We start from the raw sequence: 25,501 nt of genomic DNA, 5'->3' as shown, positions 1-25,501 counted from the left end.
GGATGACCAAGCCGTCCTCATCCTCCTCATCCTCTCTCACACAGACTGATTATAGTTTGTCTGGCAAAGCAGCTGCCAAGGCGTCCTCTACCCTCTGCACAATGGGATCACACAATCCTTCCCTAGTCCCACCGTGTCCTCCTGAGGAGTCCCCCGAACTGTTTCAACACAGTGTTGGGTACATGCTACATGAAGATGCGCAGCGTTTTGAAGACTCCGATGACGGAACACTGATAGAGGAAGGCATTGATGTGAGCCCAGGGAGAGGGGGTGGCTGAGAGGGACAACAATCTGGGAGTGATGTTCCCCCAGCTGGAGCATACTGCCAGGTTGTCGCCAGTGATGATGAGGAGGGAGGGGATGATGAGGTCATTGACTCTACCTGGGTGCCTGGTAGGAGAGAGGAGGAGGAGGAAGAGGACGAGGCACAGGCACATCTTCAAAGAGGCAGGAAGCCCTCCAGGGGTCAGCTTAAGGGCAGTACACCAACTGCATTACGTGGCGCTGCTGTGTCTCAACGGTACAGCAAAAGTTCTTTGGTGTGGGCCTTTTTTGAAACATGTCCATCAGATCGTACCTTTGCTGTTTGCAACATATGTCTCAAGCGTATCTCGCGTGGCCAAAACATCACCCGCTTGGGCACCACATGCTTGTCCAGACATATGTCGACCTGCCATGCAGCTCGTTGGCAGGCATACCAGAAAGACCCACACCAAAGACCAAAGCGGTCCTCCCCTTGCCCTTCTGTGACCTCAAACCCCACTAGACCCCCAGTCCTCTCTGCAGCCTGCACCGAAGGTGTAGAAATAGGTGTGTCACAACGTAGTAGTGGTAGTACATCCGGCCAATCTACTGATATTACCAGACAAATTTCCCTGCCCCAGCTGCTGCAGCGCCGAAAGAAGTACGCTCCCAGCCATCCACATGCCCAGCGGTTGAATGCTAGCTTAGCAAAATTGCTAGCACTTCAACTGCTACCTTTTCAGTTGGTAGATTCTGCCCCCCTCCGTGAGTTTGTGGAATGTGCAGTACCTCAGTGGCAAGTACCCAAACGCCACTTTTTTTCACGGAAGGCGATTCCGGCTCTCTACCGGCATGTGGAAGGCAATGTCCATACCTCGCTGGACAGGGCGGTCAGTGGTAAGGTGCATCTTACCGCTGACTCATGGTCCAGCAGGCATGGACAGGGACGTTACCTGTCTTTTACGGCCCATTGGGTGACTCTGCTGGCAGCTGGGAAGGACGCAAGTCAAGGTACAGTAGTTTTGGAGGTTGTTCCACCACCACGCCTCCAAAACACTACAACTGCTTGTGACACACCTATCTCCTCCACCCCCTCACCCCCTCCTCTTCTTCCTCTGTGGCCTCTTCCTGTGGTGATGTTGGCTCAGAACCAGCCGTGCTCCGTAGGCGTACGACGGGCTACGCAGGAATGCAGGCCAAGAGATGCCATGCGGTCCTAGAGCTGGTGTGCTTGGGAGACAGGAGCCACACTGGGGAAGAGGTTCTTTGTAACAGGGGCCTTCCCATTAGCCATGGCTTTCAGAGCAACACATAGTTCCGAGGTGGTAAACTCCCCTTCCAGAGCCGCCAAAGTGTCTGCAGGAAGTGACGGCAGTCTGGCTTGTTGCAAGTATATTTGAATAAGTTGAGCCCTAGCATCCTTGTCCTCAACAGTATGTTGAACATGATAAAAGGCTTGGTAAAATGTTCTAAACTCACTGGCTATAGCAGATGTCTCATAAACCAATGAATCAGAGGGGGATTTAATTTTAGCGATGAAGGTGGCAGATTTTTTCTGTTGCAACGAACGAGCCAACAGCCAGCCAGGCTTGTTGCCCCATTCATGCCAACTCTGGGCCACCATGCGGAACCACTGCTTCTGCTCCAAATGAAAGAGTTCCTTCAGTTCCTCTCTCTTCTGGGTCAACGCTTGGAAGGTCAGAGTCTGTAGCCCTACCTTATGCTGACGTTCCAGCGCCTCAATTTCCTTAACCAACTGCAACTGTAAATTGCGTCTTCACTTGCTCTGCACAATTTGCAGCCAAACCTCAACTACCCATTATATCTACATCACCGTACTAGGTAATACCTGCATCTTTTTTCATTATTCTATATAATTTTATAACAAACCTTCCAACACTCACACCTATTTAATCTTTTTATCTTACAACTAATTTTGCCCAAGTTCATTATTGGGTACACATGCCATTTGTTTTCACAGAATCATTATTTTTTTTTATTTTTTTATTTTATTTTACTCACTTTTGTATCTTACACTATAGTATTCATCCTCTGACCATTCTATTTTGCAGTCCTGTCACATGCACCTATACTGCACTCCTTTATCCAGTTTATTATCTTATTCTATTTTTTCACACTATATTGTAATACACATCTTATTCTGAGACTATCCTAACCCTCCTACCGCTTATTTTTTATTCATGGACGTTTATAAATGCCTTGACCATTATATATTGGCAACTTGCAGTTGCCTTCGCCCTGTCACTTTGTATACACACATACAATTCAACCATCACCTTGATAGGTTTACTTGTAATTACTCTGTTTAACCTTCCCTAAATTAAACTATGGCTACTGTGGGTGCTCATTGCAGGTGCCGGTTCCTCCCCTCCCCCCACCGGGTGGGTGTCATTGATGAGGCTCCTTGAAGACCCCCCTTGGGTGGATCCCCTACCCTCGGGAACGTGGGGACTACCTGTAGGCCCTATCGGACTATGCAGCGGCTTCATATACCTTCCATTCCATGTTTTGGCGGTAAATATATTCCCATGGTCGTATCTATGTGATGTATATTGACATGCTAGTTCTTTTATTAACTTCATACCTTTGTGATATACTTTTTTAGAAATTAACTATCCCCCTAAAGAGACCTTTACTGGTCGAAACGCGTCGGGGATCAACATTGTACAATCATGTAATATAATAATGTGTAATCATCATGTCTACTGCAACATGGAATATGATTCTTTGTACTTGATTTTATGTATTGTAATTTTTATACAGTGTGACTTCTAAGCTTTTTGTTAATAAATACTACTTTTATACAGTAACCAGTACTGTACTTTTATATCTTTGACATTGCTGCCTAAAAGCCCAACGGGGAACTTCCCATTTTCTATTATCCTACAGGGCGAGCAGCTCTACCATCTCTATAGTATGTGTCATTCCCATTTCGTCTCTACATCATATCAACCTTAGCATGTATAGATGTATTTAGGCCACTAGGGGAGATGCTATGAAATAGCATCAAACCCTAGCATAGAAAAGTTAGAGTGAACATGTTCAACAATTAGGACAAGGCCTATAAGTATTTTATACTTCTGTCAAGCACGTAGTAAATTGTATTTGTAGTAACAATTATTAATTGCATACGAGAGATAGTGTAGCTCAGGTACTTTGAGGATACACATACAATATGCAAGTTGTACTGGCAACTAATAGAAAGGTATGAGAGGCAATATAGCTCAGGTACTTTGAGAGAACATATAGTATTTGTAGTAACACATATTAATTAAATATGAGAGGCAATATAGCTCAGGTACTTTGAGAGTACATATAGTATTAGTAGTAACAAGTATTAATTCCATATGAGAGGCAATATAGCTCAGGTAATTTGAGAGTACATATAGTATTTGTAGTAACAAGTATTAATTGCATATGAGAGGCAATATAGCTCAGGTACTTTGAGAGTACATATAGTATTTGTAGTAACAAGTATTAATTGCATATGACAGGCAATATAGTTCAGGTACTTTGAGAGTACATATAGTATTAGTAGTAACAAGTATTAATTGCATATGAGAGGCAATATAGCTCAGGTACTTTGAGAATACATATTGTATTTGTAGTAACAAGTATTAATTGCGTACAAGAGGCAATATAGCTCAGGTACTTTGAGAGTACATATAGTATTAGCCCATGGCCACAGGCGTTCACCTGACAGCAAACAACTTTGTTTTCCGTGGCTGGTGGTACAATAGGCATTCACCGGATACAGAAGTAAGTGCCGCCCATTACATGCCCCAAAAATTAGCCCACAGGCGTTCACCGGACAGCAAACAACCTTGTATTCTGTGGCTGGTGGTACATTAGGCATTCAATGCATACAGAAGTAAGTGTCGGCCATTACAGGCCCCAAAAATTAGCCCACAGCCACAGACGTTCACCGGACAGCAAACAACTTTGTATTCTGTGGCTGGTGGTACATTAGGCATATACCGGATACAGAAGTAAGTGTCGGCCATTACAAGCCCCAAAAATTAGCCCACGGCCACAGGCGTTCACCGGACAGCAAACAACTTTGTATTCTGTGGCTGGTGGTACATTAGGCATTCACCGGATACAGAAGTGTCGGCCAGTACAGGCCCAAAAAATTAGCCCACAGGCGTTCACCAGAATTTTAATGAAACATGGTCTACTGGTCACATGTGTTGAATTCCTCAGAGATCTATGCTTCATTCATTTTTATAAATGTGAGGTAGTCAACACTGTTGTGAGCTAGGCGAGTGCGCTTATCGGTCACGACCCCCCTGCTGCGCTGAATGTCCTTTCGGACAGGACACTGGATGAGGGGTAAGCCAACAGTTCCATTGCAAATTGTGCAAGCTCTGGCCAGAGGTCAAGCCTGCCCACCCAGTAGTCCAGGTGTTCATCACTTCTCATTGCGTCCACATTGCCCATTAACCCGATGTAGTCGGACACCTGTCGGTCTAGGCGTTCCCTGATGCTGGATCCGGAGGACAGCTGTCGATGGGTCGGCTGAAAGAATGATCTCATATCATTAGTGACCAAGACATCTTCAAACCGCCTTCTTCTTGCAGGCGCTGTTGGATTGGTACCCGAAACTGTTTCTCTGTGAGTGGAAATTCCTCTGCCAGTGGACGCAAAAGCAGAATGCAGCATTTCTCGAAGCAAGGCCTGGAAGTGCTGCATTCTGATAGCCCTCTGTGATGGTGGTAACATTTCCACCATGTTTTGTTTGTACCGGGGGTCTAAGCACATTGCCACCCAGTACTGGTCCTTGCCCTTTATGCTTTTTATACGGGGGTCCCTTTTAAAACACTGGAGCATGAAGGCCCCCATTTGCACTAAACTGGAAGCGCTGTACTGGCCTGGCTCCTGCTCATCATCCAGGATAATGTTGTCCTCGTTCTCCTCCCCCCACCCACGGACAACACCAGGGATCCAAGAAAGGTTTAAAGCATGCTCTTCTTGCTCCTCCTCCTCCGCCCCGGCACTATCCTCATCTGACTCCTCTTCAGACTCCCGTTGTTGACTTGTCTCAGGTGGAGTAGCCCCCCTGGGAATTCATCCAGCATTGCGACTTCCTCATCTTCTTGCTCCTGCTCCTCCTCGACTTGATCAATAACACAACGCAATGCATGCTCCAGAAAGAAGGCGTAAGGTACGATGTCACTAATGGCACCCTGGCTGCGACTGACCATCATTAAATGGCCGAAGAAGTCTGCATGAGTCGCGCATTAGCAGCCACTGGCGCAGTGAAAAAAAAAAACTCCCTAGAACCTGTCCTGCCGCAGAGTCCGTACATGTAGCACGTTTCTGCTGGAGCAGCCTACCAAGCATATACAAGGTTGAGTTCCATTAAGTTGGGCAGTCACAAATAAGACGTCTGACGGGCAGGTTGTGTCACCGGTGCCGCTGAATGTCAGCAAGGCGAGACATGGCCATGTAAGATCTTCTGAAATGGGCCGAGATTTTTATGGCCTGCCGCAAGACGTCCTGGACCCCAGGGTATTTGGCAATGAATCGCTGCACGACCAAGTTCAGGACGTGTGCCATGCATGGCAGGTGTGTAATTTTGCCCTGTTTCAGCGTGCTCAGCAGATTGGCACTGTTGTCGCACACCACTTTACCGACTGTCAAATTGAGCGGTGTTAGCCACTGATCTGCCTGTGAACGCAAAGCTGAAAGGAGTGCAGGACCAGTGTGGCTCTTGTCTTTCAGGCACAACAGACGCAGCACAGCATGGCAATGTCTCACCTGGCATGTCGAATAGGTTCTGGGAAATTTTGGCGGTGCAGCGGAAGAGACGGTAGCATCGGAAAAGGAGTAGTCAGCCAAGGATGAGAGGGAGAATGGAGTAGGAGGAGGAGGAGAAGAAGAGGCAGGCCTGCATGCAATCTGTGGCGGTAAAACCAAATCTACATGGGTGCCACAGGTTACATGCTTGACGGCCATCAGAAGGTTCACCCAAGTTAAAAGTTAAAAGTTATATACCTTCCCTGCACATGTTTGCTAGACCATGTGTCTGTGGTCAGATATATCTTGGCACCTACACTGTGTGCCAGAGATACATTCACTTGCTGCTGAACATGGCCATATAGCTATGGGATGTCCTTCTGTGAGAAATATTTCCTTCCACCAGTTTATATGGCAGTAGTTGGCGGCCTATCAGTTCCAACAAGCCAGCGGTCAACCGTTGGGCAAGAGGGTTATCCGGCGTCATCGTTTTTTTATGATCGAACATTTGGGCCACGGAAGCCTGCCTTTTTGCAGAAAAATGTGAGGACGGCATGATGGAAGGTGGAGTGGAGGACAATTGTGAGTATAGAGGAGAAGGAGAAGAGGCTGGACGGTGAGAGCCTGGAGTGGGGCTTTGTGGGTTCTGATGGCGTTGCTCCCACTGGGCTTGGTGATGGGAGGCCAGGTGCCTTCTTAAGGCGGTCGTCCCTAGGTGAGTGTTGGGCTTACCGCGACTTATGCGTTGACTGCAAAGGCTGCAGATGGAAACACTATTGTCAGCAGCGGACACGTTAAAAAAAGCCCACACTGCGGAGTCATGGGCCGACATCCTGGGAGCGGCAGATGTGACCGTACATGGTTGATGGCTCGCTCCTGATACATTAGGAGTCTGGTTTGTCCCTCCTGTGCAATGTAAGTTCGGCCTGCTTCTCCTCCCTATCTGCTGGTCCATCTCTCCGTCTCTGCTCTCCCCTCCTCTTCCTCTCTTGTGAGCACCCATATTACGTCTGTAGACACATCATCATCGACATCACCTTCCCCACCACTAACAGTAGAGATCTCGGAGTAGGCAACATCAGCGGGCATCAACCTCCTTGGGCTGATCTGGGTACTGTCGTCAGACTGCTGAGTGCCGGCTGTTGCTACCTACTCTTCCTGATCCAATGCGAAGAATGGCTGCACATCGGAAATGTCTTCTGATGGATCGGAAAATAATTCCTGTGACTCAAGCGGAGGGTATATGGTGGTGGTGGTGGACCACTCAACCAATTCTAGTGCATCCTCTGACGTAATCGAATGCACCTTGTGCCACGTCTCACTTTGGCTCTGGCCTGGTGCCCCTGACCTACCCCTACCACCCCCGCGGAAGGGCCTGCCTCTTCCTCTGCCTGTCATTTTTTAAATTACCCTGTGACAAAAGTCTCTAGAGAAGCGCAGTATATGTGGAAGAAGGTATATAACACCCCGCTTCAATCTGCGGTTTTGGGGGGCCACTGGTTTATTGCACCAGTTATAAGACTTTTTTTTCCAGTAACGTTTGTCACTGTGTGTAGCAGAGGTAAAGCAGCACAACAGAAAAAAATTCTGCAGTACCCAAATACACCACCAGTCACAGTGCTGCACAATACAAATCCACTATAATATGTTTTCTATATTAGAAAGTATATTATAAGTGTATTACACCCCTATATACTGCACACCAAACAATAGTACACCTATATGAGTCCTTAAAAGGACTTTTGTGGACCTGTTAGCTAACGATTTGTGTCACTACAGTCGGTCCCTGCTCCACACAGCAACCTCTCTCTACACTGACAAAAAGCAGAATGTATCACACCAGTTATAAAACTTTTTTTCTAGTATCATTTGTCACTGTGTGTAGCAAGAGATAAAGCAGCAAAACAGAAAAAAAATATTCTGCAGTACCCAAATACACCGCCAGTCACAATGCTGCACAATACAAATCCACTATAATATGCTTTCTATATTTGAAAGTATATTATAAGTGTATTACACCCCTATATACTGCACACCAAACAATAGTACACCTATACCAGTCCTTAACCTCCCTGGCGGTATGATTCTTTCAGAAAAAACATGCTGAAAGCGGTACCATTATTTGCAAGGAAATTTGGCGTTTTATATTGTAGGTCTGTCATTTTTAGAAATAACTCACTTAAATCTGACCAAACAAGCTTCTAATAGGCATCCCGGGTATGACATTTTTTTAAAAACAAAATTATAAATTATAATATAATAAATAATTATAAATAATTATAACAAATAATAATATAATTATAATAAAAATTATTCAATAATGTAATCAAATCAAAATCACTGAAATTTGCTCAGTTGCAGAATTGTTGCTGTCATTATTTTTTTTTTTTATGACGAATTTCCCCACAAATCGCTATCGCACAATTCTGCAAGTGATTATAATTTATCGCTGTTTTTTAGCTGATCTAAAACTATTTTTGACATAAAGGGACACTTTTGGTTGCTATGGATAATCTACAGTTTGCAGGGAGAAAGAAACGTTTTTATTATATAAAATGACATGCACGACACAGGACAGACCACTAGGGACAAGGGGGTGTGTTTTTTTTACATACAGTACTGTAATCTATAAGATTACAGTATACTGTATGTAATGTGTTTGTTTACTTTTTTGAATTTGGCGCTGTTCTCCGTCCCCGTGCGTCGTAACGTCGCAGGGAACGGAGATCGGCGTCACACGGAGGCACTGTGTGAATCGAGCGAGGTCCTGCTCGCTCACACAGCGCGGTGGCATCGCTGGATCCAGGGACAAGGTAAGTAAAACTCCCTGTACATCCAGCGAGGCGAGCCCGAGTCTGACTCGGGGTTACCGATCCTAGCCCAAAAATCTCACCCCGAGTCAGACTCGGGAACACCGCCCAGGAGGTTAAGGCCTCGTACACACGACTGGATCTGTCCGCTGAAACCTGTCCGACGGACAGTTTCCAGCGGACAAGGCTGAATTGTCCATTGGTCTGCTGTTGCGTCCACCATGCGGGCACGTAAACCACGTACGATGTCACTATAAAGGGAAAGACCAAAGTCAACGGCGCCGCCCTCTGTTCCGCTTTTGCTAGTTACGCGTTCCCTCATGTTAGCGAAGGTTTGATTAGAGCCGATTCGCGCTTTTCAGTCTCCGCGCTTTACAGGTCGTATTCTCTGGTTCAGTGTGTGTGCTAGCGGGATCGTAGTTGGCAATCAGGTACAGGCTTTCAGGTCGTTTCTGCTTTGCAGTGGCGTCCTGTCCGCTCGTATCTGTTTGTCGCACATTCTTTGCAGGTAGTGCTGGATTTGGGTGTGCTTTCTGTTTGAGTGCGTTCTTGACTGACAAGCCGGCCGGTTTGAAGCCATGATGGAGCAGCAGCGTCACTTTACGCAAGTTGGTGCTGGATATGGGCTTGCTTCTGGATTTGCTCATCGATCCAGTAGTTTGGCCAGGAACAGGGGGATGAGGAGTTCCTGGGCCAAGAATTGGTTGAGCCAGCGTGACCAATTCTCTCATATGCCTCTGCTTAGGGAAATCCAGGAGAATAATCCTGATGACTATAGGAACTTTCTCCGTATGACCGACCCCGTTTTCAACCATCTGCTGGATCTTCTGTCCCCCTATATCACGAGGCAGGACACTGTGATGCGCCAAGCCATCACAGCCGAGCAGAGGCTTATTGCCACGTTGCGGTACCTGGCGACTGGGAGGAGCCTGCAGGACCTTAAGTTCTCGACAGGCATCTCTCCCCAGGCGCTTGGGATCATCATACCGGAGACATGTTCTGCCATCATACAAGTTCTGCAGGAGGAGTATCTTAAGGTAAGTTTCCTAATTTGAACATCACAATCTGTCTTTAATAATGTGTGCTAAAGTATTGTATTTCTTATATTTTTCCACAATAACCATGATTGTAATATGCTGTGTGTTGAACGTTCCCTTTTCTCCCTATGCATGTTGATAAGCTTTACATGTTCTTTTTGTTGGCCTACCTGCATATTTTTTACCTTACCCACTATTAACCTGTCCAGCATGCTATCCTAGGGACAAACACACCTAGCCAATTTTTTTACTGCCATTTTTTGGTCTACTCCATTGTAGTTCTTCCCCCCCTAAAACTGGTTATCTCCCCATCAGAGGGGTGTGGAGTCTGTTAATTAAGTGGGCCTATATATTTGTGGCCAGAAATACTCACTGCACAATTTGTTTACGCAATTTGAATACTGTGATGTTGGACAAGGATGCTTTTTGGATTATGTTTGCAATGTTTATGTGCCAAAGTACTAATTTTCTTTATTTGTTTGTCCCCACAGCTTCCCTCCACGCCACAGGAATGGCAGACTGTGGCTTTCCAATTTGCCCAGCGGTGTGATTTTCCTAACTGCAGTGGAGCAATAGATGGGAAACACGTCCGCATAGTGCCGCCACCCCGTTCGGGGTCCTACTATTTTAACTATAAAGGTTTTCATAGTATCGTGTTGATGGCGGTGGTGTTGGCACACTACAAATTTTTGTATGTGGACGTGGGGAAGAACAGCCAGCTGTCTGATGGGGGAGTGTTCGCGCGGACTGAATTCTACGAGCGTCTACAAACTGGTGGTCTAGAACTGCCACTGGATGAAGACAATGTGGAAGGACTTCCGTTTGTTTTTTTAGCGGACAAAGCTTTTGGGCTTGGACCTCACCTCATGCGGCCTTTTCCCCAGAGGACCCTCACCTCAGAGAGGAGGGTGTTCAATTATCGGCTGGCCAGAGCCCGGAGGGTAGTCGAGAATGCCTTTGGGATACTCACCAGCCGGTTCCGCCTGTTCCTGACAGCGATACACCTGGCAGAATATAAATTGAACACCATTGTTTTTGCCTGCTGCATTTTGCACAATTTTTTACGCAGGCACTCCCAGGCGTACCTACCCAACATTGGTGCTGAGGCAGGACTACCCTCAGATACCCTTCCTGGGCTGGACACTGGTCGCGCTGGCTTGGCCACCCAATCTGCTCGTGAGGTACGCGACAAATATGTTGAGTACTTCATGGGTCGGGGGGCCATTGCTATGCCTGATCATATTTTTTTCTAATTCGGCCCCCAAAAGAAAGAAATATTCCAAGAAATAATAAATAATTTGACCATTGGACTTTATACAGTTGTTTGTCATTATTGCTTTTTGTCTTTTTATCTGTCTTCCTGGTTCTCCAACTAACTAGTGCACTTCTAGTGCCAAATTTAGTTCTCATGTTTTAGTAAATAACCACAATTGCACATTATTCACTCATCTACAAACTGGGTATTGAGCATAGAAAGAAGAAGCCACTAATTTTTCAGATTTTGATGTAAATTTGCAGCTTGTTCATTACCCACAAAATGTTGGGTTTTTTGATTAAAACCTGGCTTTTTTTTTTTTTAAACAATTTTGTAAGAGTTATTTTTTTCATATATATTTTTTTGGAATATTTTTTTTTAAATATATCTATATTTTTTTCAATAATATATATATTTTTTGCCGATATTTTTTATTATCAAATATATATATATTTTTTAAATATTTTATTTTTTTTAAGATATTTTATTTTCTTTTATTTTTTTTATTTTTTTTTTATTTGGTTGTTGATTTTACTTTTTTTTTTTTTTAATACAAATGTTAAAATGTACAAACAATAGAACTTACAAAGTTCAAACTTTTTTCTATTCACAACAACAGTCATGGTGTGATTTCACACCGGAACACGCCAAAATTTGAAGATGCACACATTCAGTGTAATTCGCCAAATGTGATTTATTCAACAGAGATACACAGACAAATGCCCACATGTGCTATCTGCCATCATGGGTAATCAATGTATGTGTTTTGTGGGTGCAAACACTTCCTCTCAACTACTTGAGAATCGAGGAGGGGGTTGTACCCACAAAGCACAGACAATCGATATTCTGTGATGGCAGATAGCACATGTTGACACACTGTGTGTGCATCTTCAAATGTTGGCGTATTGTTTTTAAAATCAAGCAAAATGGTTGGGGAGGGCGGGGGATGGGCGGGGGGGGGGGTGGTTCGGTCTTTGACACGGCCCATCATGTCGATTATATTTTTATAATTCTGTTCAATGACTAACATCCTTTGCCTCATATTGTCCATCTCTGTGCTGCACTCCATAATCTGCTGTATTATGATTTGTGCACTTGCACGTGAAATGTGCGGAACACCATCTTCATCCCCTAAAAAAAATATATATATTATTTTGCAGGCCTATCTACATACCCTATAAAGCTGGGGTGACACTGACCTGATGGGCTGCTCATTTCCACCTCACCAACTTCAACAACTTCTCCTTCTTCGACAACTCCTCCTTCTTCCACAACTTCACCCTCATCTTCGACAACTTCTCCTTCTTCCACAACTTCACCCTCATCTTCGACAACTCCTCCTTCTTCCACAACTTCACCCTCATCTTCAACAACTCCTCCTTCATCTTCCATAAATCCTCCTTCTTCTTCCATAAATCCTCCTTCATCTTCCATAAATCCAACTTCTTCTTCCTCAACTTACCCTTCATCTTCCATAACTCCTCCTTTCAAAATGGCTTCTTCCTCCTCTCTTCCTTCCACCACTCCTTCCACATCCTCCTCCTCCTCCACATGCCGAGATGGTCTTTTTTGGCGTGTCTGGCCCTCCCTGCCTCCTCCAAATGCTGTCGTCTTCTTTCCCCTAAATAACACAAAACAAAAGGTATACTCATCAGCACACAGATATTGGAGAGCAGAAATCGCACACATTGCTTAGAAGATGCTTTACATTTTTATTGTTTTTTGTCTTCTTCCACCAAGCCCAAACTACATTTGTATATGACTTATAGCCCAAGCTCTGATCCTGCCCCTTTTTAGCGAAGTGACACACATGGATGTCCCCCCTAAAAATTCTTTCTCGGAGACCCTAAAAAAGTTTTTTTTTTTTTTTTGGGGAGACACAGGTGCTCTTGATTCCAGATGGGAAAACAGCTGCTTATTATCACTGTTGAGAATGAATCCTGTTTGCCTTTCACATTCTATTAATTTAGAAAAAAAACATCTTCTTTTCCCCAATGTTTACAAACATTGTTTTTTGCCAGATAGCCATGTCCAGGTGTGTTGTTCCTGGACCAACATCGGATTTCTGAGAAACAATGTGATGGAACGATGTTTACTATTACGATCATTGAAAAAGATAGCTAGTTTCCAAAAACACATACAATTTCAACATGTGTTCAAAAGTACAACCAGGCCAAGGAGGCAGATGTAGAAATATACATGCCAACAAATTAATAAAGACAATTGACCCCAAAAAAAAAAAGATGTACTTTTGTTAATAATTTTCTTCGTCTTCTTAAACTGATGTGGCTCCCGCAGTTTCAAGTCCGACCAACGTTTACGGAGCTGTTCTTTTGATCTGGTGACACCAAACATCTCATGAATTCTCCTCGCCACCTTGTCCATAATTTTCGCCTTTCTACGGTTAGGGGTCTTGTATGGGCCATGTTCCCCGTCGTAGTCCTTCCTCCACAGTATGTTAACTAACTCCACCATCTCTTATAAAGCCATATTAGTGGCCTTATAGCGTTTGGGCCTGGATCGGGACGTTCCTGCCTCTGTCCCTTCATTATCAGGCTGAGAGCTTAGTGCACTCTCGTGTGACATCGTCATTTTTCCATTTCACAGTGATTAGGGGCGTGGAAAAGAGGAAATGTTCCGTCATGGGCGGTGACGAGGGCGGCGTTTCATGCATACGCGGAGTGTATAGAAGGAAAACAACGTGATTACGTAGGTTACGCAGAGATTATTCAAGCGTTTATAGAAGCGAGGAGCTACAGAGTTAACGCTATCTTTCTGTTTCACATTGATTAGGGGCATGGAAAAGAGGAAATGTTCCATCATGGGCGGTGACGAGGGCGGCGTTTCATGCATACGCGGAGTGTATAGAAGGAAAACAACGTCATTACGTAGGTTACGTGGAGATTATTCGAGCGTTTATAGAAGCTACAGAGTTAACGCCATCTTTCCGTTTCACATTGATTAGGGGCATGGCAAAGGTGACGAGGGCGGCGTTTCATGCATACGCGGAGTGTTTAAAAGGAAAACAACGTGATTATGTAGGTTACGCAGAGATTATTCGAGCGTTCTAAGCGAGGAGCTACAGAGACGAAGGTAAGAAATTAGAACATGGGATCAGCAGAGGCCTAGAAACTTGAGAGCCATGGGATGGGGGTTTTGTCTGTTGTTTGCACCCTTTTAACGCTATTATGTATCTTGGGGACCAAAATGGTATTTTGTTCTCCAAATGCTTGGACACATCACAAAATCTAGATGTGAAGAATGCTCTACCTCTTTTTAATTTTTGTCTGGTGTATTCAGATCATGCAAGTATTGTTCTGTGTTGGTTGGACAGAGGTAATTAGGAAGTGTCTTATGTCATCAATGCTGAGGGGCATGATATCTACACATGAAATAGAGCCTTGATGAATGCTATCATTAATAATAATTGTGGATGGTTATAAATGGCACGTATTTAGTGAAATGGAACCAAAGGGTCTGCATGTAAAATCAATTTTTGGTACAACAATGGGGCAGAGCTGGCCAGCATTTTAGCAGCAGGAGACACTGTGTTGGTATAATAGGTCATACATTTTTGGGCACATATTCTGACAATGTCAAAGCTGAGCCTTTTTTAAATTGTGTTTTCTGTTTATTTATCTTTTGTTAATCTAGACTAAAATTTGAAAAATATCAAGAAATAATAAGGATAAGGATGGACCAATTCCATGGACCGGATAATATTCTAAGATTGATCCACAAATATCGGGAAATGCCCATCCTGTGAAATACAAGGGACCCTTCCTACCACAAAAAAGACCTCAGAACGGCAGCACTGAAACAGATAGCAACCTACATGCAGACTTGGGTTCCGGACTGCAATTACAACATGGTCAAGGATAAAATCGCGAACCTCAGGTGCACATATCGAAGATCTTACAAAGATCAAAAAAAAAATCAGGAGCAGCAGCAAGTGACCCAAAGGAGCCCAAGCTGTGGTACTTCAAGGAGATGGCTTTTTTGGGGATCAAATGGAGGGCAGGGAATCACTTTCGAGTCTTCCTTTCAGCCTTCCTTCCACGCTTCCTTCCAGTGGAACTTCCCCAGATCCACACAGCCCTGCAGAGTCTGCATAGGGGCTGGCTGACATGGACCCAGATATGCGAGTCTTCACTGATGAGGTATAGTAGTTTCCAACATATTTCTGGGCTGCTAATTATTGTTTGTTTATTGACTTGATATTGTAAACTAAAAGCCAAGCTGGGAAAAAAAAAAAGTCGAGGGCATACAAATAGGTGTCAGGGATGGCAACTGCAGGGGTCAGAAGGAGAGTCTGTTCAAGTTAAATGAAGAAAAACTAAAACAGTCTCGAGCATGAAAATGTGTGTGATTTGATTGTGCCTTTTTTAACACAGGAAGAACAGACCAGCCAGGAGGTGGCAGCTCCTGATGAGGAACATGTCAGCCAGGTGGAAGGGGTCAGAGGCAGCCAGGAGGAGGCCGGGCCCAGTGGCGTTCAGCAGGTCCCCAGGCCCAGGCTCAGCACCACCAGCCAAGTTCCTCCCCTCCAGATGAGGAAACCAGGCCGAAGGAGGCGCATGAGGCAGGTGGAGGATGAGAGCCTCCAGATGATTCGGGAAGCTAGTGCTCTAATGAGGGCCCCCTCAACCCCACTGAAGCCTACAGCGCCTCCGTGGCTCATGACCTGAACCAATGGGGGAGGAGCAAAGGAGACTGGCAAAGGGCCTGATTAATCAGGTCCTTTGGTGGATGGAGAGGGACATGCTGACCAGGGGCACAGAGCTAAGTGACCCGACCCGGCCTGCTCAACATCATCCTCCTGCTGCCACATCATCCCCACCTGCAAGGGGCCGTGTATAGGTCCGTGGAAGATCCGCTGTAAGGCAGCCTGGAAGGAAGGCTGCAAAGAAGACAAGAAAGTGATTCCCTGCCTTCCAGTTGATTCCCCCCAAAAGTGAACTTGTTGGACTACCACAGCTTGGGTTCCTTTGGTCATGTGCTGCTGCTTCTGATTTTTTTTGTGCCTCCTGAGGTTTGCCATTTTATCCTTGATCATGTTGGAAATCCAAGTCTGCATGTATTTTGCTATCTGATCAAGTGCTGCCGTTCTGGTTATTTATCATTTTTGAATTTGCCAAAATAAATGGCTTTTTGCTTTATGTTAAAAACCTTGTCTATTGTGTTTTAATACTGTGGTGATTAGGCATCAAACATTAAAACAAATACAATGTGGCATTTACAACGGACATGTTTCCAGCAGACATGTTTCTTAGCATGCTAAGAAATGTTTGTCCGCTTTAAAATGGTCGGCTGGACAAATGTCCGCTGGAAAATGGTCCGATAGGCCGTACAGACGACCGAACTTGTCCACTGAAACTGGTCCGCGGATGTACAAGGCCTGAAAGGACTTTTGTGGACCTTTTAGCTAGTGATTTGTTTCAATACAGCCTGTCCCTGCTCCGTACAGCAACCTTCCCCTACACTGACAAAAAGCAGAATGTAAAATGGCCACCAGATCAGGTCTATTTATAAGGTAGGGGGTATGTCCATGTGCTGAAATGTCTCAATTGGCTGTCCTGTACCACCTGATGAATGTGTCATAGGTCAAAGTTCTTCTCAATGTAAAATTGCGGACCGCCACGAACATCGCCAGATGTCCGCCTGTTCGGTGAACGAGCAAAGTTTCCCGCGAACCGACCGCCGGGCGAACCGCCAGGCCATCTTTAGTGGCTAATATAATGCTCCCTGATTGGTCACTACACCTAGCAGGCAGCCTGATTGGAGGATTCAAAATAAAGCTCCTGTTTACAACCCATGTGAGATGTGATAGGGAACCATTTTGAACAGGACCCACAACAGTCATTTTAAAATCTAAAAATCAACATTAGAAAGGCACATTTTATTTAAAAAAAAAAATCCCTTCAAATAATGTAGTGCCTGTGTGTTCAGTAATAAATAATATTCTCTAGGCCCCCCAATATGAACAGATTCCCCTTACATTAGCATTAAAGTGACATTTATTTGCAGAAAAAAAATGATTATTCTCCATGTGTGCTCAGTTTTGGGGAAAAACTGACCCAAAATAGCAAAATAGTTTTTTTTTTTTTTTTATGTAGCTGTTTTTTTTCTATTCCATTACCATGACCCACTTCCAACCAAAGACCCCCCCCCCAAAAAAAAAAAATGTTTTCTACTCCATAATAATATGACAATACCACATATGTGTATATTAATTGCTGTTTGTATATACATGTGTATTTATATCTGTATATGTGTGCTATACACTAGATGATGTACGATAAACACTCATCTATTTGTTGTTTTTTTTGTTTGTTTTTTTATATGATAGCATAATGTACAGGATTTTTTCTGACATATTATTTAGCTTAGTGCATGTACAATTTACAACACAAAAAGACACTCACATTATTTTATAAATTAATAAATGTATTTATTTATCTATTGATGAATTTATTTTGAGTAAAATGTTGAACTGTATTATGTACTGCACCTTATAGGGGCAAAATGTCTAAAAACAAAAAAAAAAAATGGAATTTCAACATTTAATAACAAACTAGAGATGCAATGTACACATTCAACATACCTGTCAAATGTATTAATTGTTTGCATAGTGTTAGTTATGATAAATAAATAAATAAGTAAATAAATAATAATAATAATAATAATAATAATAATAATAATAATAATAATAATAATAATAATAATAATGTTGGCACTATTTTTTTTTTAAGTAACATATATGAATTTAATTATACTTGAATGCATTTAATTTATTTTAATGTAAATTTAATTTATTTCATGTATTATTTAATATTATGATTATTTAACATTTTATTTGTATTTTATTTGCTATTCACTTAATCTAAATGGGTGAATGAATAGTTAAAGTGAAGGAGACATAGTAAGACTTGTATGATGACAGTTTGTATTGGAAAGCAGATGGCGATCAGTAAATTCAGTGTTTGTTTCCTGGGGGAATGCGGCAGAAACTTTCATCCAATAAAATCTCAGGTTTGTTGTTCTTTGGTGACTTTTGTTCTATTGTGAATGGAGCGGCCCCACCACTGTAATCATGTGCCGGTCTTGTGGTGTCTCTATTGAGCGCTCAGCTCAGGTGTCAGGAGTCCCGGGAGAACGGCACACAGAAGGTTTACAATCACTCTAATAATGGAGAATGAAGTCACCGGCTTTACTATTCTCTACAATCTGCTGCCATGTGTGAGATATTGTCACATCATTCTAAATGTGACTCTAAACTTTCATCCAATAGAAGAAACTCCGACTCTTCCCTGAAGAAGATGTCTAATAATACTTTACTAAAGAACTGCTTTCCAGTATCAGCAATGCAGAGAAATAAAAGTTATAAAGTTTAGTTGTTTCTTTTGCTGGATATTCAGTATATATTAAATGTAAAATATAGATTGTTATTAGCATGAAAAATATTAAGAAAATGTATATTATAATTAAATGATACATGTACTGTTCAATAATATATAAATACTACTAGTAATAATAATAATAATAATAATAATAATAATAATAATTATAATAATAATTATAATAATAATAATAAACTTATAATTTGTAAAGGAAAGGTTATGTAATATAAATATAGGGATGGCTTGTTTGTGAAAATCATCTACAGGGCCAAATATTTTGCTTTTTTTTAAACCACTTTCTCTCTCACACATATGGACCAGAGCAATGTTTAAATTTCTCTATGAACCTATTGATTCAGCAATAACAAAGTAATACATATTGTAAGGTTGGGGGTTGATAGCTCAAGTGGGATATGCGATTTTAAGCAATTCACGCCAGTCCAGAACTATATTTAAGGGCCTGGTAGCCCATTTTTATTAAAGGCAAAAATAAAAGTCCAAACAAAATAATGACTTCAGCCTACTGGCTCACACATGCATAAGGAAATACCAAGCCACCTGGCTCTCTTCAGCAGTAGCACCACTGCTCAACATAAAGCCCGCCTGACGCCTGTCAGCAACCTCAGATTTAGGTCTCTGGGTTTCACAGTGCAGCCTGCGCTCTCTAGCTACTTCCCAGTGCACACCTGCACTCTCTGCGTTCTCCCTTGCAAGCCTGGACTCCTCGGGAGGGTGGAGCCCAGAATGCTGGTCCTGAGTCTGCTATCAGGCCCACACACACCTGCACAATCAGTGTGCTGATCAGCTATAAAGCCTGAACTCAGGACTGGGGATTTCTTCCCACCCGGATCTCTGCGAAATCCCCGGGCTCCAGGTCCCAAAGTGGATTTTAGTAAATACAGAGGAAACTGAAAAGCCAGTTTCCTCTTAAACCAGCAAATACCCTGGAGCCCCTCAACCTGCCTGGTTGAGAATCCTGGGTCACCACACCCCTGGGGTACCACACTACTACAATATATAATTTCTCTTGGGACAAGAAAATAATTCTTGCTGATATTGCCTTGCAAAAATGGTTTTATTGTATACCACGTTCAGACATTTGGACGATTGCCCAAACAGCCACAGTTCAGTCCAAAATGTTGGCTCTTCCCTATCCTTCTCCCATAAAACCATCCCTGCCCCCCCCACTATCATGTGGAAGGTAATATTTCTCATTCCACAATGCGGTCAGCAGAAGGGTCCACCTGACTACAGACACATGGTCCAGCAAGTCATGGCAGAGAAGTTGTATTTTATTCATTACCCACTGGGTAACTCTACTGGCAGACATGAATGATACAGGATGGCATCAGTTGGCTTCAAACTCTTCCGCTTCAAAAGGTCCTGTAAATCAGGGTACCTGTCTAGGAATAGCTGCATCACCAGGACATGTCCCAGAGAAGGTACATATGTGAACTTTATTTACTTGGTGTTGAGTTAATCACTATACTGTCATCACAGAGGACAAGGGGGCACTCTTTACATCTAGAGGAAAAGAGATGTCATCTCCAAATACAGAAAGGTTTCTTCACAGTAAGAGCTGTGAAAATGTGGAACAGACTCCCTCCAGAGGTGGTTCTGGCCAGATCAGTAGATTGCTATAAGAAAGGTCTGGATACTTTCCTAAATGTACAGAATATAACTGGGTACTAACATTTATAGGTAAAATTGATCCGGGGAAAATCTGATTGCCTCTTGGGGGATCAGGAAGGAATTATGTAGCAAATTGGATCACACTCTGGGTATAGAATTGGGTATATAGGATTGTACAATATTTTTTTTTTATGGTTGAACTGGATGGACTTGTGTCTTTTTTCAACCTGAATAACTATGTAACTATGTAACTTCCCCTGCTGAAGGGCAGACAACAGGCTGGGGCTGATGTCATACATGACTTTTCCTGACACAAGATGAAGTGCTACCTCTCGGCCTGCCCATGCAGAGCTGTAAAAATCTTTGCCCCAGTGCGGATCCTGCCCCCTAGGTATACCAGCTACAACCCTGCATGGCATCATTTTGCCTAAACCCATTGCATAGTCTCCTGAACACTTGTGGGGAGTTGTGTTTCAGAGGACACCTGATACAATCTGCTCATTCTATGGCCAACATATATTAGCCTGCCTAAACAGGCTCAAAAGTTGTGATGAAAATCTGTTAGAATGTATTAGGCATGTGCATTTGTTTTCATCCGAATTTCAGGTATTTCCGTTATCGTTTTAACAAACAAAAACAAACGTGCAGAATCCGAAATCCGAAAGATCCGACATAAAAAAAATGCTTTATTTTTGTTTTCATTGCTACAACAGTTTGACATAGATAGGAGATTCGACATGACGCTGACAATAGCAATCTGTGTCTATCGAATCTGTGGTCGAATGTGCCTAACCTTAACTCTATTAGTCCAAGATTATTCTACATAGAGAGAAAAGATTTGACATTATAGAGGCAATGTTGGGGTAGACCATTCGACATGAACGATGAAGATTCGATGAAGCAGCGAAAAACATACAAATGTGGAATCTGTCATTGAAGGCTTATGGTGTCTGTCGAAAGTTCTAAGAAGATTCGACAAGCAGCTGAACTGTACGACGCCGCAATCGTACATTTCCAGTCAAATGCTCGGCCCATAGGCTATAGAAGAAATCGAATGTTGGTTGACGTAATAATAATTTATAAATATATTTATTACTAGTGTCGTACAACATTAGAATTCTTCTATAGCTTGTAGGTGGAAAATTCGACCGGAAATGTACCTTTGCGATGTTGAATCGTTTAGCTGCTCCGTAGAATCTTCTTAGAGCATCTGACAGACACCATAAGCCTTCAATGACAGATTCGACCTTAATTAATTTCGATTTTTGGACGAATGCATTTTTAATGAAATTAAATAGATAAAAATGAATTTTGGGAGTAACTAAATAATGTATCACTTGTTGGGAAAAAAATATATAATTTCTTCGTTCTAGTTGCAGTCTACTTGCTCTCTTCATCAGAAAATGAGTCTGTAAAAAAGGAAACCAACTATTTAGTTGTGTGATATGTTTACTCTCTCCCTCATACATTGTGACTTATCCAATGAAAGCCTGAGAAGTGTGGTGTGAGTCTGTTTAACCACATAAGCCCCGGACCTTTAGGCAGCTAAATGCCCAGGCCAGGTTTTGCGATTCGGCACTGCGTCACTTTAATAGACAATTGCGCGGTCGTGCAAAGTGACTCCCAAACAAAATTGGCGTCCTTTTTTCCCCCACAAATAGAGCTTTCTTTTGGTGGTATTTGATCACCTCTGCGGTTTTTATTTTTTGCGCTATAAACAAAAATAGAGCGACAATTTTGAAAAAAAATCAATATTTTTTACTTTTTGCTGTAATAAATATCCCTCAAAAACATATATAATTGTTTTCCTCAGTTTAGGGCGATACGTATTCTTCTACCTATTTTTGGTAAAAAAAACCCGCAATAAGCATTTATCAATTGGTTTGCGCAAAATTTATAGCGTTTACAAAATAGGGGATATTTTTATTGCATTTTTATTAATTTTTTTTTTTACTACTAATTGCGGCGATCAGCGATTTTTTTCGTGACTGCGACATTATGGCGGACACTTCGGACAATTTTGACACATTTTTGGGACCATTGTCATATTCACAGCAAAAAATGCATTTAAATTGCATTCTTTATTGCAGTTTGGGAGTTAACCACAGGGGGCGCTTAACGTGTTAGGCTTCACCTTGTGTGCTTTTACAACAGTAGGGGGGTGTGGCTGTAGGTCTGATGTCATAGATTGTGTCTCCCCTATAAAGGGGATGACACGATCGATGCGCCGCCACAGTGAAGCACGGGGAAGCCGTGTTTACATACGGCTCTCCCCGTTCTTCAGCTCCGGGGAGCGATCGCGACGGGGCGGCTATAAACGAATAGCCGCGCCGCCATCCCGGATCGCTCCCTGAGGTAAGCCGCCCGCCGCACGCAGCGGAGGGGGCCCCGATCGGACCCCCGACCCGCGGAAAGGCAAGGACGTATATATACACCCATCTGCCTGTCCGTGCCATTTTGCGGACGTAAATAGTCGTGCGGCGGGCGTTAAGTGGTTAAGGTTTATGTTTTTAATTTAGAACAAAAATTATCTAACTTTTAGTTCTAGATGTAAGATGCCCACTCAGTCACTCTGAAATAGAAGCCATCTCATACACACCTAATATCAGTGGTCTAACCTTTTCCGATCCTCAGTCTTCAAACCAAGACACTTTTTTAAGTCTGTGTGTAATTTTCTTGCTCTCTCCCTCAGAAATTGCAGCCTATCTAATAAAAGCTTCAAAGTTGTGCTGCAAATCTTTACACTTTTTTCTTTTAAAATGTAAACAAATAGGCAATATTTTTTTTTTCTTTCCAGATCCAATATACCTGCTAAGTCCCTAAGAAATTGTGGCCTGTCCAAAAATGCTAAATAGTTGTAAATGTTTTCCCTCTTTGGTCTCTGACTTAAGACACTCATTTAATTTTATTTCCAGATGCAATAGTCATACGTAATCACTTAAAATTTGCAATCTGCTCATGTGGGCTTTACATCATTTCTGTAACACTATAAAATTGCCTCTGAATTGGCTCTGAATTGAGACACACACATATTTTTTTTTTTTATTTGCAGATATATTATTCGAACATTACAGAAGTTTGGAACCAAATAATAAACCCCACTGAAGTCTAAAGGGCCCAAACTGGAAGTGCCCTTACATGCAAATAAATAGTGACTGGGAACCTGCCATTATGGTACAGCATTTTCTGCAAAATCACGGAAGGGGGCAGAAACCACCAGACAGAAAACTTGAATTTAGATGCTGGGTATGTGGGTGAAAGTGACTGTATTTATTTATTTTTTGCTGATGCAGATGGGGCAGATAAATTTGCCTGCTATAGTCTACAGCTAGTGGTTTGGTAAATGCCTTGTCAAGCATGTTGTACCCAACTGGTTGGTGTTTTTGCTTGATTCACTTGAGGCAAAGTTTACAAATTTCAACAGAAAATTGAAAAAGGCCCAGATAGCTGAGCTGTGGGAGGTGGGCCAGGAAATAAAAGCTCCAAGATCTGGTTGAATAGGATGGCAGCTCTCTACTCTTCCATGATGGCTGTCTCCTCTGCTCTATCCGGCACACAAGTCATATCAGTGGCCTCATCATCATCATCTCTATCTGCATCTCATCATCACTGGTCACTGGAGTCAACTTGGCAGTATGCTGCGGCTGGGGGAACATGCCAATTTGTTGTGTACCAGTGTTCTCCCTTCTCTGTAGGTTCATGTTCCTACCTTCCTCAATCTCAGAATGTCAAGGAGCAAGTGGCTGACGCTGTGTTCAAATAACTCCGCTGACTCATCCATGCCTGGTTCCAGGGCTATGGCAAGATAAGCTGTTAACAGAGAGGCAAAATAAGCCACTCTGGCAGCTGCAGTGGACTGCACACTAATCTCTGCTTGGGTGATGGAGGATGAGGAGGATGAGGATGGTTTAAAAAAGCCAGTCCACCACCTCCTATGCATTCTGTGGCTGGATAGCATGAGCAACATCACTAAAAAAAGAAAAAGAAAATGGTGCCCTGCCTGAGGACTGACCATGTCCACCTTTGCCTGTGGACACATACGCTGCTGGCCCCCTCACAGTGCCATGGGAACGTCTGCATCTCCTTGTTGGCCTCCCAGACATGATTGGAGACTTATTAACAAAATGTAATAAAGATGGTGGATAAAATCGCTGATCACCGCCATTACCAGTAAAAAAACATATATTTTTTTATAAAAGTCCATAAATCTATCCCATAATTTGTAGACACTATGACCTCTGCACAAACGCTTATTGGGATGTTTTACCAAAAATATGTATTGCCCTAAATTTATGAAGAAATTCGGATTCAAAAATTGGATATGTTTTATAGCAGAAAGTAAAAACAAAGGGCCAAATCCTCAAAAAAGCTGCCTAACTTAACTTTCAGCAGTTAAGTTACACTGACTTAAAATTTCTACCCAAGTGCCTGATCCACAAAGCACTTACCTAGAAATTACACGCCGTGTAACTTAAGTGCCTCCGTCGCAAGGCGGTCCTCCTCTCCGGGGGGGCATTTATAATTTAAATGAGGCGCGCTCCAGAGCCGGCCGTACTGCGCATGCGTGTGACGTAATTTTCCCGACGTGCAGCGCGCGAACGTAATTTACGCCGGGCTTTGTGGATTGCGACGGGACACTAAAGTTGCGACGGGTGAAAAAAATATACGCGCCGGGAAAACAAATAATTATAAAAAAAATTGACAGCGTCGCTCGGCATGCATTCCTGAGAGGGAGAACTCCATGCCAATTTTTAAAGAAAAAAACAGCATGGGTTCCCCCCGCCAAGGAGCATACCAGGCCCTTAGGTCTGGTATGGGTTGTAAGGAGAGCCCCCCTACGCCGAAAAATCGACGTAGGGGGTCCCCCTACAATCCATACCAGACCCGTATCCAAAGCACGCTACCCGGCCGGTCAGGAAAGGGAGTGGGGACGAGCGAGCGCCCCCCCCCCTCCTGAGCCGTGCCAGGCCGCATGCCCTCAACATGGGGGGGTTGGGTGCTCTGGGGTAGGGGGGCGCACTGCGGGCCCCCCCACCCCAGAGCATCCTGTCCCCATGTTGATGAGGACAGGACCTCTTCCCGACAACCCTTGCCGTTGGTTGTCGGGGTCTGCGGGCGGGGGCTTATCGGAATCTGGGAGTCCCCTCAAATAAGAGGGCCCCCAGATACCGGCCCCCCACCCTAAGTGAATGGATATGGGGTACATCGTACCCCTACCCATTCACCTGGAGGCAAAAAGTTAAAGTTATTAAACACACAACACAAGGGTTTTTAAAATAATTTATTAGTCTGCTCCGGAGGCCCCCCCTGTCTTCTTTATTAGCTCTAATACCAGGGGGGCTTCTTCTTCCACTCTCCGGGGGC

At 43.4% G+C, this 25,501-nt stretch overlaps 2 protein-coding genes across 2 annotated transcripts in view; one reads left to right on the top strand and one right to left on the bottom strand.

The window, feature by feature from the left end:
• Positions 1–12,391, bottom strand: part of LOC120914847 — a 61,789-nt gene extending 49,398 nt beyond the window's left edge. The window contains exons 1-2 of the mRNA XM_040325556.1: positions 12,332–12,391; positions 1,493–1,999 (exon numbers count right to left, since the gene is read on the bottom strand). Of these exons, the coding sequence (XP_040181490.1) occupies positions 1,493–1,999; positions 12,332–12,391 (567 nt within the window). The remainder of the gene's footprint in view (positions 1–1,492; positions 2,000–12,331) is intronic.
• Positions 12,392–15,232: 2,841 nt separating this feature from the next.
• Positions 15,233–25,501, top strand: part of LOC120914000 (extracellular calcium-sensing receptor-like) — a 44,396-nt gene continuing 34,127 nt past the window's right edge. The window contains exons 1-2 of the mRNA XM_040324830.1: positions 15,233–15,265; positions 15,500–15,562. Coding sequence (XP_040180764.1) covers positions 15,233–15,265; positions 15,500–15,562 — 96 coding nt within the window. The remainder of the gene's footprint in view (positions 15,266–15,499; positions 15,563–25,501) is intronic.

This window comes from Rana temporaria, chromosome 1 (genome assembly GCF_905171775.1).
Source record: "Rana temporaria chromosome 1, aRanTem1.1, whole genome shotgun sequence".
Classification (NCBI taxonomy): Eukaryota; Metazoa; Chordata; class Amphibia; order Anura; family Ranidae; genus Rana; species Rana temporaria.
This window is presented reverse-complemented; position numbering and strand designations above follow the sequence as displayed.